This window comes from Mustelus asterias, chromosome 6 (assembly GCF_964213995.1).
Source record: "Mustelus asterias chromosome 6, sMusAst1.hap1.1, whole genome shotgun sequence".
Taxonomy (NCBI): Eukaryota; Metazoa; Chordata; class Chondrichthyes; order Carcharhiniformes; family Triakidae; genus Mustelus; species Mustelus asterias.
Window position 1 is genome coordinate 112,043,519 of NC_135806.1, and position 14,616 is coordinate 112,058,134.

The 14,616-nt window shown below is 42.5% G+C and overlaps 1 protein-coding gene across 1 annotated transcript in view; it reads left to right on the forward strand.

The window, feature by feature from the left end:
* Positions 1-14,616, forward strand: part of iqgap2 (IQ motif containing GTPase activating protein 2) — a 354,173-nt gene that overhangs the window by 275,269 nt on the left and 64,288 nt on the right. Inside the window, exons 25-29 of the mRNA XM_078214942.1 lie at positions 524-687; positions 1,892-2,116; positions 7,526-7,666; positions 10,098-10,182; positions 11,877-12,109. Coding sequence (XP_078071068.1) covers positions 524-687; positions 1,892-2,116; positions 7,526-7,666; positions 10,098-10,182; positions 11,877-12,109 — 848 coding nt within the window. The remainder of the gene's footprint in view (positions 1-523; positions 688-1,891; positions 2,117-7,525; positions 7,667-10,097; positions 10,183-11,876; positions 12,110-14,616) is intronic.

Below are 14,616 nucleotides of genomic sequence, written 5' to 3' on the forward strand. Positions count from 1 at the left end.
TTGTAATGGCCTCCCTCATGTTTGAATTGTATTCTTTTAACTGGTGCCATCAAACAAATTGGAAGATCTACCAGCCAAATTGAAGGTCTACTGAATGTGGTCACAGAGTCTACAAATTGAGGCTGCATGAAAGAGTACTGCATGGAGGCAAAGAAGAAAGTAAGAGTACTTCTGAGTTGAAATCTCATCATTTCACCTGGTTCATTTTAGCTGCAAACATGTCCTCTTTCCGTCTCAAACGTAGCTTGGTTGTCCAGTGCACTGGCATTTGTACATGAGAGCAATTGGTAAATGGCACCAGTACTTTCTGAGCACTCTTCAATGTCAGACTCAGAGTGAGAGCAGCAGCATGGAAATAGATTATTGTCTTGCCCGCTTATGTGAGTTTGTGTCTATGACCAAGAGGAATCTTCAGAAGAATGTGTCATATTATGATTTTTTAAAAAAGATTCAACGTGCTGTTATAAAATATAAATTGTACATAAGCTAACCTGATGAGGCAATGCTTCTGTTTTTCTCACAGACGAATCCAACCTATTTGGCCAAATTGATCTTCCAGATGCCTCAAAACAAATCGACTAAGTTCATGGATACTGTCATCTTCTCCCTGTACAACTATGCGTCAAACCAGCGAGAAGAATGTCTGCTACTAAAACTCTTTAAAACTGCATTGGAGGAGGAAATCAAGTAGGTTGGCTAGCTGGTCTCTCCTCTTCCTAGCTCTGAACAAAGCAGTGATTTGTGTTTGGGTGTGGTTCCACAAATATTGGCAGCCCTATTGTACTGTATTAAACTGACTGTTGACTTGCAAGCATAGGCAATGTGCGGCAAAATAACTTTCAACTGTCAGTGGTTACTGGAGAGCAATCAGGAAGCCTTACTTATGTACCCACCCGCCCCCACTCTCAATTTTGTTTCTCCTTGCCTCCCTCTTCCACAATCTGCAAAACAAACAATGAGCACACTTATAAAGGTTTCACCACTATCCGAGCAGAGGTTAGCTAACACTGCACTGGCCAGGGATTGGACTGGTCTCATCCGATGCATTTAGCCCTTGTCCCATTTGAGCAGACAAACTGATTTTTAAAATTTTACGTTGTTTTGACTGCAAGCCTTTTCTCCTGCTTAAAACTTCCCTTGCGATGAAACAGTGAGCCTGGAACACTGTTCATAATGACACTGGAGCAGAATTGAGTGATATCAGATGAGAAGGGCAGGTTTATAAAAAATATCTGCTGTCGGACAACTGGAAATCAGCAGCTTGAAATAGTAACAAAATGTGACTGAAGGCACCAGCAGTAGATCTTTGATCAATGGATCATTTAACAAAACTCTTATCCAATTAAATATAAGTGAATATAAAATAAGGAGTTTTATACAAAGTGCATGCTCTCATGTTCCTTCTAGCTAACAGTGCAATGTATAATGCACAAACAGCAGGTAAGATATACATCTGCAACAGTTAGGACTCATGATTAATCTTTTTTGGAATATGAAAAAAAATTCATTCGAATATTCCTTTGAATTAAATATTGAAAGGAGAATGGCTATCATGAGTATTCAAATATATGGATGTGTTTAATATATTGCAAAATATGAATTCTTAATCGCCTCAGTTATCCCACTTGATACTTAGCCAGAGGCAAACAAATAGCTCAGCATCACTTGACACTAATATCTAACATTTGCAATTTTAATCTTCTTTAATGAATAAATGATCAAATATCGTGGAATACAATTAAGCTTTTAGCATTCAAAAATAAAATTTCTGAAACATAAGCTTTCACCACACACCTGCCGAAATTGTACCACGTGCTTTTCCTTTGGAAAAGAGGTGAATTATTGCTCCTTAACGTTACTCTTTTTTTAACCTTGCGTTTACTATATGCAGGTCCAAAGTGGACCAGGTTCAAGATATTGTCACTGGAAACCCCACAGTCATTAAGATGGTGGTCACCTTTAACCGTGGTGCACGTGGACAGAATGCACTCAGACAGCTGCTTTCTCCTGTGGTGAAAGAAATTATGGAGGATAAAACACTCGCGATAAATACGAACCCAGTGGAAGTGTACAAGGCATGGGTGAATCAGATGGAAATGCAAACTGGTGAAGCCAGGTTAGTCATGTAATTGGCAAATTAATAAGTGTGCATGTTTACCTATTTTTTAGCATTGTGTTTAAATCCAACAATTTTGACAGCACAGAAAGTGATCATGTAGCCCTCACACCTATGTTAACTCTCTGAATGAGGTTTTACTTAATATACTCCCATCTTCCTTTTTTGTCTCCATGGATAATCCCATTCCCTTTGTAACATTGTTATGGATTCTACTTCCATCACTGGTTCTGCATGTCAGTTCGGACCCGAGCATTCTTTCACTTCATTCTTTTAATGATGGTCTTCAATTTACAACCTCTAGTTACTGACCCACCAGTGGAAATAGTGACCACCCAACACTTCATTTAAACAACTGTTAAGTTGCCTTGCTTTATTCTAATAGCCCCAGTTTCAGTAGTGTATTAGAACATCGAACATAGAACAGTACAGCACAGAACAGGCCCTTCGGCCCACGATGTTGTGCCGAGCTTTATCTGAAACCAAGATCAAGCTATCCCACTCCCTATCATCCTGGTGTGCTCCATGTGCCTATCCAATAACCGCTTAAATGTTCCTAAAGTGTCTGACTCCACTATCACTGCAGGCAGTCCATTCCACACCCCAACCACTCTCTGCGTAAAGAACCTACCTCTGATATCCTTCCTATATCTCCCACCATGAACCCTATAGTTCTGCCCCCTTGTAATAGCTCCATCCACCCGAGGAAATAGTCTTTGAACGTTCACTCTATCTATCCCCTTCATCATTTTATAAACCTCTATTAAGTCTCCCCTCAGCCTCCTCCGCTCCAGAGAGAACAGCCCTAGCTCCCTCAACCTTTCCTCATAAGACCTACCCTCCAAACCAGGCAGCATCCTGGTAAATCTCCTCTGCACTCTTTCCAGCGCTTCCACATCCTTCTTATAGTGAGGTGACCAGAACTGCACACAATATTCCAAATGTGGTCTCACCAAGGTCCTGTACAGTTGCAGCATAACCCCACGGCTCTTAAACTCCAACCCCCTGTTAATAAAAGCTATCACACTATAGGCCTTCTTCACAGCTCTATCCACTTGAGTGGCAACCTTTAGAGATCTGTGGATATGGACCCTAAGATCTCTCTGTTCCTCCACAGTCTTCAGAACCCTACCTTTGACCCTGTAATCCACATTTAAATTAGTCCTACCAAAATGAATCACCTCACATTTATCAGGGTTAAACTCCATTTGCCATTTTTCAGCCCAGCTTTGCATCCTATCTATGTCTCTTTGCAGCCTACAACAGCCCTCCACCTCATCCACTACTCCACCAATCTTGGTGTCATCAGCAAATTTACTGATCCACCCTTCAGCCCCCTCCTCTAAGTCATTAATAAAAATCACAAAGAGCAGAGGACCAAGCACTGATCCCTGTGGCACTCCGCTAGCAACCTGCCTCCAGTCCGAAAATTTTCCATCCACCACCACCCTCTGTCTTCGATCAGATAGCCAGTTACCTATCCAATCTGCCAACGTTCCCTCTATCCCACACCTCCTTACTTTCATCATAAGCCGACCATGGGGGACCTTATCAAACGCCTTACTAAAATCCATGTATATGACATCAACTGCCGTACCTTCATCAACACACTTAGTTACCTCCTCAAAAAATTAAATCAAATTTGTGAGGCACGACTTGCCCTTCACTAATCCGTGCTGACTATCCCGGATTAATCCGCATCTTTCTAAATGGTCGTAAATCCCATCCCTAAGGACCTTTTCCATCAATTTACCAACCACCGAAGTAAGACTAACCGGTCTATAATTACCAGGGTCATTTCTATTCCCTTTCTTAAACAGAGGAACCACATTCGCCACTCTCCAGTCCTCTGGCACCATCCCCGTGGACAGTGTGGACCCAAAGATCAAAGCCAAAGGCTCTGCAATCTCATCCCTTGCCTCCCAAAGAATCCTAGGATACATTTCATCAGGCCCAGGGGACTTATCGACCTTCAGTTTATTCAAAACTGCCAGGACATCCTCCCTCCGAACATCTATTTCCTCCAGCCTATTAGCCTGTAACACCTTCTCTTCCTCAAAAACATGGCCCCTCTCGTTGGTGAACACTGAAGAAAAGTATTCATTCATCACCTCGCCTATCTCTACTGACTCCATACACAAGTTCCCACTACTGTCCTTGACCGGCCCTAATCTCACCCTGGTCATTCTTTTATTCCTCACATAAGAGTAAAAAGCCTTACGAACAAGCCTCTCATCTCTAGTATAATATTTTCATGGACATCTTTGCTAAAGTAATAATTTGTCACAAATGTCATTTAGGGAAGGAAATCTGCCATCTTTACCTGGTCTGACCCACTTGTCACTCCAGGCCCACAGCAATATGGTTGACTCTTAACAGCCCTTCAAAATGGCTGAGCAAGCCACCAAGTTCAAGGGCAATTAGGAATGGGCAAAAAAATGCTGGCCTTGCCAGCAACACCCATATCCCATCAAAGAATGAAGAAAAAAATATACTGAAGGTGATGTCCAAATAGGATGTAATCTGGAGAGATGGCTTTTTAAAAATACAATCCTGAGCGCACTTTAAGAGTTTCTCCTTTCCATGTTGTTTAATGATGGCACAGTTGTTAGCACTAATACCTCACAAGTGCCAGGGACTTGGGTTCGATTGCCGGCTTGGGTCACTGTCTGTGTGGAATTTGCACGTTCTCCCCGTGTCTATGTGGGTTTCCTTTGGGTGCTCCAGTTTCATCCCACAGTCCAAAGATGTGCAAAGATGGATTAACCATGCGCGGGGTCATGGGGATGGGGCAGTGGGGGGGGCGTGGAATTGAGCCTGGGTAAGATGCTCTTTTGGAGAGTCGGTACAGACTCGATGGGCCAAATGACCTCCTCCTGCTCTGTAGGGATGCCATAACAGCTTCCCTTTAATGAATGCTCAGCATGAGAATGAAAGTCAACTACGCTAACTTCCCACACCCCTTCTTCTTCCCCCTCCCACTATAACTCATTTTGCTATTACATTCCATCCAGTTGCCTGGTTGAAAAGCTAATCCAACTCAGAAGTGAAAGCTCAACAGGCGAGTCTGGAATTCAAACATTTAGAGCTTTTTTCTAGAAATGATCTACCCTCTGCTTGGCAGAGGTTGGTCCAACATTTATTCAGCTAATAACTAGATAAATTTTCTTCGAATTTAATGTTGCATCAGAGATGATGTTGGGATGTTAGCGAGCAAGTTTCTAGTGTGCACAGTTGAGCTCTCTACACTGTTTAATATGAGTAACTGACAGTAAAGGGGACCTGCTAAATTCCAGAATTAGCCCCAGTTTCGGAAGAGCAACATTTCAAAGAAACATGAACCAGAAAACATAAATTATAATGTTTTTGTTAGAATTCCACAAACAGTGAATCATTCAATCCAATCTTGATTACACATGTTAATGAGATGATTTGAAACAGAAATCCTGATCTAGAGATGATCAGATTTCAGCATGTTGCTGAGGTGCGTAACTTGCCAAATAAGAGGGCACTGTTGAACAATAATAAAATTGGAAGTGAATTACTACCTATTGCTATATTTGAAACTTGCTATAATGTAAGGTTTCATGTGTACAAGCAATCAAACTTTTAAAAACAAGTATCTGGTGTTTACAGTGTAGATAATGAAAGCCAGAAAATACACAGAACATAGAAAATCCTCAAGAAAGCAGATTAGAAAGGATAAAATTATGTAACAGCACTGAAGCAAATCCTTCTTCAAAATTGGAGACTAAGTGTAATTTAATGAAACTGTGATTTACTCTTCATTGAAAAGTGACTAAAGTGGTTATTGTGGGCTGTCACAAACACTTGGCAAAGAATAAATTGACTGAGGCCTGTGCATCATCAAGAGCATCAGAGTTCTGTCCATCAGAGATCAATTTACACCATATGCTGTGGACACACTGCCTTGAATGGTTTTTTAAAAGTACAAAAACAGAGATAGACCCTCCTCTCTTCAAATAATCTTTCAAGGGATATTCATCTCGGTATGTGCGTAGCAATAAAGAAAAACACAATTGTTTTCTTTCATTCTCCTTATCTGTTCTATACCAACTTTCTCACCCTTTTTATACCCTATCCTCGATGGGAACAGTTTCCTACGCACCAATTCTCTGTGTGTTGCACGACACCTCTGGCCGTTAATGTATAGAGGGTATAGAGGGATATGGGCCAAATGCAGGCAGTTGGGACGAGCTTAGTGGTAAAAACTGGATGGCATGGACACGTTGGACTAAAAGGCCTGTTTCCATGCTGTAAACCTCCTATGGCTCAATGACCTACAAGTAGCCTTTTTTTGAAATATGAGTGTAATACGCTCGATCCTATTCTTTATTCATTTTTGTCAGACCAAGATAATTATACAATTTTTTTTAAACCAAATTGTGCTTTTTAAACTTGTGTGCCCCATCTGGGCTTTAAGTTAATTCCCAGCGTAAACAAACTTTTAAAGAAATGGGACCTCCTCTTGCAACCTCAGCTGCCGCCTTTAAAAATATCTGGGATTTTAGCAAGGGTGAGGAATGGAAAACCATGGACAGGATTATCTGGTTTGGATCAAGACCCTGATGTTGGGGTCAAATGTGGGTCCTGACCTGTACCACGTCAGGAGCTGTAACTCAACAGTAATTTCCATTGGATTGGGCAATTAAAGGCCAGAGGGCATTCTCACTGTTCAATTAAGGGTTGCAAGTGGCCTCTCAAAGCTGAAGGGCCAGCAGGAGACCCTTTGGCATGGAATGAGTTTCAGGCTGCCACCACTGCAGGTAAAGGAGAGAGAGAGGCACCTTCATCTTGAAGCACATAATCTGAATTTGAAAATTACTACTGCTGCTGGCTCACCATTGTGGACCGAAACCCACAAAAGGGTAGCTCCAGCCACAGCTACAGTCACGTAAGAATGGTGGCTGCAGGGGTGCTCTCAAAGTGATCCTGAAACACTGGACCCCGTCTGGCTGCCTCCAGACATCTGACCTGTTCTGATCGTCCTGGGGTGGGTGGTGGGGCTGACTGAAAAATAACCTTAATTGACTTAAACCAACTGTTCCCTGCCAAACTGCCATCCAGGAAAATAGCCGCGCATTGGGCCCAAAGTGGGGAACCAGCGCACCGACAGATAACCATGTCTGCTTGCCTGCCCATGTTGGAATCAAAATCCTCTCCTATGTTCTTCAAGAATCTTTATTCCATATAACTCCCATTTCTTTCCTCCTTTACCCCAACTTGGAATGGGCAGAGAACATCGTTCAAATAGTGGGAAATTCCATGCACAAATCTGAGGAATTCAGTTTCTCTTCATTTATACTTTTTGTTACTGAAGTTTCTATTCAAAACTGGATGCCATGAATTGCAAGCCTAAAGTAATATTGAATTTCTTTGTGTTTGTAGTAAACTGCCATATGATGTAACAGCCGAACAGGCCTTATCACATGCAGAAGTGAAGACAAGACTGGAGACCTGCATGCACAACCTGCAGGCTGTCACTGATAAGGTTCTCATGTCCATCAGCACATCCTTGGATACCATTCCGTAAGTAGCAAATATCATTGCATCATAGATTAATTCAGGCCACAATGAGGCCATTGAGCCTACCGTGCCTGTACAAACTCTTTGAAACATTAGACCCATTCTCTATTATTGCAGATGGAGGCAGAATCGGAAAAATACATCCCCCCCCGCCCCCCCCCCCCCGGCTTGGTTCCAGGCAGCCCCTTGCACTGCCTCTCCTGGTCACCGTTGCACTGTGCCCGGAGAGGCTGGAGAGTTGCTGCTTAGTCTGATTGGCCAGCATTTCTCCAAAGTGGAATTTCTCCTGAGTGAGGGCAGAGATCCTGTCTTGTGCCAATCGACACTCATTAATGTGTAATTTGATTTGATTTATTATTGTCACATGTATTAACATACAGTGAAAAGTATTGTTTCTCGCGTGCTACACAGACAAAGCATACCATTCATAGAGAAGGAAATGAGAGAGTGCAGAATGTAGTGTTACTGTCATAGCTAGGGTGTAGAGAAAGATCAACTTAATGCAAGGTAAGTCCATTCAAAAGTCTGACAGCAGCAGGGGAGAAGCTGTTCCTGAATCGATTGGTATGTGACCTCAGACTTTTGTATCTTTTTCCTAATGGAAGAAGGTGGAAGAGAGAATGTCCGAGGTGCGTGGGGTCCTTAATTATGCTGGCTGCTTTGCCGAGACAGCGGGAAGTGTAGACAGAATCAGTGGATGGGAGGCTGGCTTGCATGATGGATTGGGCTACATTCACGACCTTTTGTAGTTTCTTGCGGTCTTGGGCAGAGCAGGAGCCATACCAAGCTGTGATACAACCAGAAAGAATGCTTTCTCTGATGCATCTGTAAGAGTTGACATCTATGTCAGACTCCTATTTATTGACTATAGCTCAGCCTTCAGCACCATTATTCCTACGAACTCATCTCAAATCCAATCACAAGACACCATCCTCGATCTCTATGGTGGGATTAGCATTTCTTTCTGGACTGAATCTGCTACAGTAAAAGTCTTCAAAATAATCAAAATGAAAAATATGTTTTAAATTTAGAGAGATTGGAGCATTGACTGATTTTATTTAGATCAAAATGGGCATCACAAATTTTCAATGTGACATCCCACGTTAGAAATGCATCTGAAAACAGATTGGGCTCTGTGCCACGGCCTTGGCAGTGTAAAGGGAAGAGATCAGGATTAGATTAGCAAAGAGATGCAGAGACCAGAGGCTAAATAAATAGCAGAGAGGGGCAGGCTTTGGTTTGGGGGCATTGAGGGCACATGCAGATGGTTCAGCCCCACCACCCGGAAGCAAAGTTGGCATGGAGCCAACATGCTCCAAGCTGCCTCACCCCAAAGTCATAAAGTACGGTGGACTGTGAAAATGAGGGAAAAGTGGGACTTCCATCTCTCACTGGAGAGGAAGACCCACCTTCAGGAGCTCCCAGCCAGCAGGGACTGCAGTGATCAAGAAGGAGGAGGATTTGGTCAGATCATGAAGGGCATATGGGGGTGGGTTTAAGGCTACGAGTGGGTAGGAAGGAAGGGATGAATCAATCTTTTGGTTGGAGGAGGGTGATTGGGGGCTGGTCAGCAAAGGGCAACTCATGAAGATCGAAACTCTTCCCCTCCTCCCCCCGCCCCAAGCCTTTGCTTAAAATTTGGGCTGGCTTCTTCTTCCCAAGTCAAACACTGTATGGCATGGACAATGTATCAGGGCCAATAGTTGACTGACCCTTGATTACTTACTTGAATATGGTGGTGGGTTGCTGATTCTGACACCTGTCCACCACCCCCCCTTCCGTATTTTGGAGGTGGGCACACGGCCTACCCTGTATGACCCCCCCTCTCTCTCTCTCTCTCCCCGCCCCCCCCCCAAATCCCCCAATGCTTGGTGGAAACGCAGAAAATACAGTCCCAGTTTTTTCTCTTTAAAGTTGGGTCATGTCCTGGAGCTTTTCATCAGCAAAATATGTTGTTGTCCTTGTTCACAATGCTTGATTGGTCCATTCTTTCTCTTGTACGGGTGTTGGTTAACAGTTAAAACCGAGTTTACTTTGGTTCTAAGTAAAACGCATTCTCCCAGTTGGATAAATCTACAAGGAGACAAAGCGTTTTATACCATGCTGTTGCCATCGTAACTGCACAGGAAATTCTGTCATTTATTCCGCCTTGTGATAGTCACACCTTATAAAAGCTCCATAATAATTAGTTTGCTTCATGGTTTAACCTTTGCTGAGCAAATGTGTTTCACCTTCCTGTAGAGGGCAGAGGAGTTTCCTTTTATTAACTCGATGAAATGACTCATGTAAAGTCATGCATCTCGAGCACTTTTTTGAAAATTTATTTCACGTTTGAAAAGACCATTTTATTTGAGCATTGTTTTATTTGAAAATCTGTTATACCAATGTTAATATTTCACTTTTTCATTGTTTTTATCCATTTGTTTGTGTGCAGTTATGGAATGAGGTACATCGCCAAGGTTCTGAAGAATTCGCTTCATGAGAAATTTCCTGATTCCACAGAGGATGAACTGTTAAAGGTAGCTCAACAGAATTATCTTAGATTTTAATTTCCACTGGCTGCGCAGAAAATACATTGCTCTAATTATAAATATCTTTTGTACCAACTGTCGTATCTGACAGTTTATAAAGAAATGCCATGAAGATTTAATGTACAATTAGTTTTTTTTTCTTATGTAGATGAACACTAGCAATTGTTCTGTAGGGAAGGGTCAATTATAGAGAGTAATCATAGGGAGGTCAGGTTATTATTCTGGAATAACGTGTGCTAGCATAAAACAAATAGTGCACTATCATGTAATTTAAGTACCTTGATGGCACATTTATAGTCCAGTGTTGTAAAACTGGTTTCTTGCACAGTACCGTAGGCTGCACCTTAAAAGTGCAAGTTAGAAATCAATATGCGACCAGCTCTAGGAGTTTAATTGCACAGAGTTTAATTGAATGGCTCCATTCTCCAGAGTTCATCTCAAAGTCTATAGGTGGTACATTTCAAGAAATTTTGCTTAATTTGGAGAGCTGGGTTTCAAAGTCATATTTGTAGTTTGCAATGTTGCAGAGTGGTTACATGGATATGCCATGTATTGTACAACTGTACAATTTGAAGAATGGATTTAATGCCCTGAAATAATTTATATGGCTTATAATTGCTAATCCTCTCAGCTTTATATGCAGTTGTGGGTTGGATCCTAAAATCAAAAACACGCATTAATGCTGAGCTGCTTATTTATCATCTTATTTATCAGCTTATTTCGCAGGATAATTTGTGCAGAATGCTGCAAAATCATACTCTGCATGAGGGAGGTTATGGTGTGGTGGTATTATCACTAGACTAGCAATCCAGAGACCCAGGATAGTGCTCCGGGGACCTGGGTACAAATGATACCATGGTAGGTCAGAGACAATTTTAATTTAATAAAAAGATCTGGAATTAAAAGTCTACTGATGATTATGAAACCGTTGTCGATTGCTCTAAAAACCCATCTGGTTCACTAATGTGCTTTAGGAAAGAAAATTTGACCTACTTGTGACTCCAGATCCACAGCATTGTGGCTGATTGACTGTTAAGTGCCCTCAGTTCAAGGGTAATTGGAGATGGGCAGTAAATGCTGGTCCAGCCAGTGAATAATAAAGAATGTGGGATTCTGAAGTTGAAGTGACGTATTGGAGATTTTACCAGCAACACAGGATGTAGACCTGGGAATTTCCAGTCTAATTCTTTTTTAATTCATTCGTGGGACATGGGCGTCACTGACTGGCCAGCATTTATTGCCCATCCATAGTTGTCAGAGAGAAGTTGAGAGTCAACCACACTGCTGTAGCTCTGGAGTCGCATGTGGGCCAGACCAGGTAAGGATGGCAGATTTCCTTCCCTAAAGAACATTAGTGAACCAGATGAGTTTTTCCGACGGTCGACAATGGTTTCATAGTCATCGGCAGATTCTTCTTTCCAGATATATTTATTGAATTCAAATTCTACCATCTTCGTGGTGGGATTCGAACCCGGGTCCCCAGAACATTAGCTGAATTTCTGGATTAATAGTCTAGCAATAATACCACTAAGCCATCACCTCCCCTTTCAAGTTATCATAACTTTTGGAAGGGAGGGAGGAGATGTGCTACATTTGTTCCGGAAAGGGACCGAGCTATTTCTTGATTATTTTGTAATTATTTAAAAGACATTGATTTGAATATTATCAATTGCTGTTTGCAGATTGTAGGCAACCTTCTTTACTATCGCTACATGAACCCAGCTATTGTTGCACCTGATGGATTTGATATCATTGACATGACTGCTGGGGGGCAGCTCCATCCTGATCAACGGCGAAACTTGGGTTCAGTGGCAAAAGTATTACAACATGCTGCTTCAAACAAGCTGTTTGAAGGAGAGAACGCACAGTTGTCATCTATGAACGCCTATTTATCACAGACTTACCAGAAATTCAGGTAAGTTGCAATTTATAGAACCTGAAAATAAAATCTTGTCTTTTTTTCAAAATATGTGCTTTTACAAAGCAGAAAAGAATTGTCTTGAGAAATGTTTTTTTCTGATAGAATATCTCTCATTGCTGTGTCATTGCAAATGCACTTGGGAGTTACCGGTTTAAGATGAATTATCTATGTTTTGGAGCACTGGTGTAAAAATGGAGTGACTTGTAATAAGTGCTAAATGGTTGAGTTGCCCATTCAAAGAGTAAAAGGAACATAGGAGTGCAGTGTTTATTGATTGGAGATCTGCTGCTACTAGCTTGCGTTTGCTGTTAATTGCTAATATATTTCTTGTTCAAAGAACAAAGAAAATTACAACACAGGAACAGCCCCTTCAGCCCTCTGAGCCTGTACCGACCATGCTGCCCAACTGAACTAAAAGCCCCTATCCTTCCGGGGACCATATCCTCTATTCCCATCCTATTCATGTATTCGTCAAGACGCCCCTTAAAAGTCACTATCGTATCAGCTCCCGCTGCCTCCCTCGGCAACGAGTTCCAGGCACCCACTACTCTTTGTGTAAAAAATCTGCCTCGTACATCTCCTTTAAACCTTGCCCCTCACGCCTTAAAACTGTGCCCCCTAGTAATTGACTCTTCCATCCTTGGAAAAAGCTTCTGACTATCCACTCTGTCCATGCCTCTCATGATCTTGTAGACTTCTATCAGGTCGCCCCTCAACCTCCGTCCTTCCAGTGAGAACAAACCAAGTTTCTCCAACCTCTCCTCATAGCTAATGCCCTCCATACCAGGCAACATCCTGGTAAACCTTTTCTGTATCCTCTCCAAAGCCTCCACGTCCTTCTGGTAGTGTAGCGACCAGAATTAAACACTATATATTCCAAGTGCAGCCTAACTAAGGTTCTATAAAGCTGCAACATGACTTGCCAATTTTTAAACTCAATGTCCCGGCCGATGAAGGCAAGCATGCCGTATGCCGCCTTGACTACCTTCTCCACCTGCATTGCCACTTTCAGTGACCTGTGTACCTGTACACTTAGATCCCTTTGCCTATCAATGCTCTTAAGGGTTCTGCCATTTACTGTATATTTCCTATCTGTATCAGTCCTTCCAAAATGCATTACCTCACATTTACATAGAACATAGAACATAGAACATTACAGCGCAGAACAGGCCCTTCGGCCCACGATGTTGCACCGACCAGTTAAAAAAAAACTGTGACCCTCCAACCTAAACCAATTTCTTTTCGTCCATGAACCTATCTACGGATCTCTTAAACGCCCCCAAACTAGGCGCATTTACTACTGATGCTGGCAGGGCATTCCAATCCCTCACCACCCTCTGGGTAAAGAACCTACCCCTGACATCGGTTCTATAACTACCCCCCCTCAATTTAAAGCCATGCCCCCTCATGCTGGATTTCTCCATCAGAGGAAAAAGGCTATCACTATCCACCCTATCTAAACCTCTAATCATCTTATATGTTTCAATAAGATCCCCTCTTAGCCGCCGCCTTTCCAGCGAAAACAATCCCAAATCCCTCAGCCTCTCCTCATAGGATCTCCCCTCCATACCAGGCAACATCCTGGTAAACCTCCTCTGCACCCTCTCCAAAGCCTCCACATCCTTCCTGTAATGTGGGGACCAGAACTGCACACAGTACTCCAAGTGCGGCCGCACCAGAGTTGTGTACAGTTGCAACATAACGCTATGACTCCTAAATTCAATCCCCCTACCAATAAACGCCAAGACACCATATGCCTTCTTAACAACCTTATCTACTTGATTCCCAACTTTCAGGGATCTATGCACACATACACCTAGATCCCTCTGCTCCTCCACACTATTCAAAGTCCTCCCGTTAGCCCTATACTCAACACATCTGTTATTCCTACCAAAGTGAATTACCTCACACTTCTCCGCATTAAACTCCATCCGCCACCTCTCGGCCCAACTTTGCAACCTGTCTAAGTCTTCCTGCAAACTACGACACCCTTCCTCACTGTCTACCACACCACCGACTTTGGTGTCATCAGCAAATTTGCTAATCCACCCAACTATACCCTCATCCAGATCATTAATAAATATTACAAACAGCAGTGGCCCCAAAACAGATCCCTGAGGTACACCACTTGTAACCGCACTCCATGATGAATATTTACTATCAACCACCACCCTCTGTTTCCTATCCGCTAGCCAATTCCTGATCCAATTTCCTAGATCACCCCCAATCCCATACATCTGCGTTTTCTGCAGAAGCCTACCATGGTGAACCTTATCAAACGCCTTACTAAAATCCATATATACCACGTCCACTGCCTTGCCCCCATCCACCTCCTTGGTCACTTTCTCAAAAAACTCAATAAGGTTAGTAAGGCACGACCTACCTGCCACAAAACCATGCTGACTATCACCTATCAATTCATTACTCTCCAAATAACTATAAATCCTATCCCTTATAATTTTTTCCAACATCTTGCCGACAACAGAAGTGAGACTCACCGG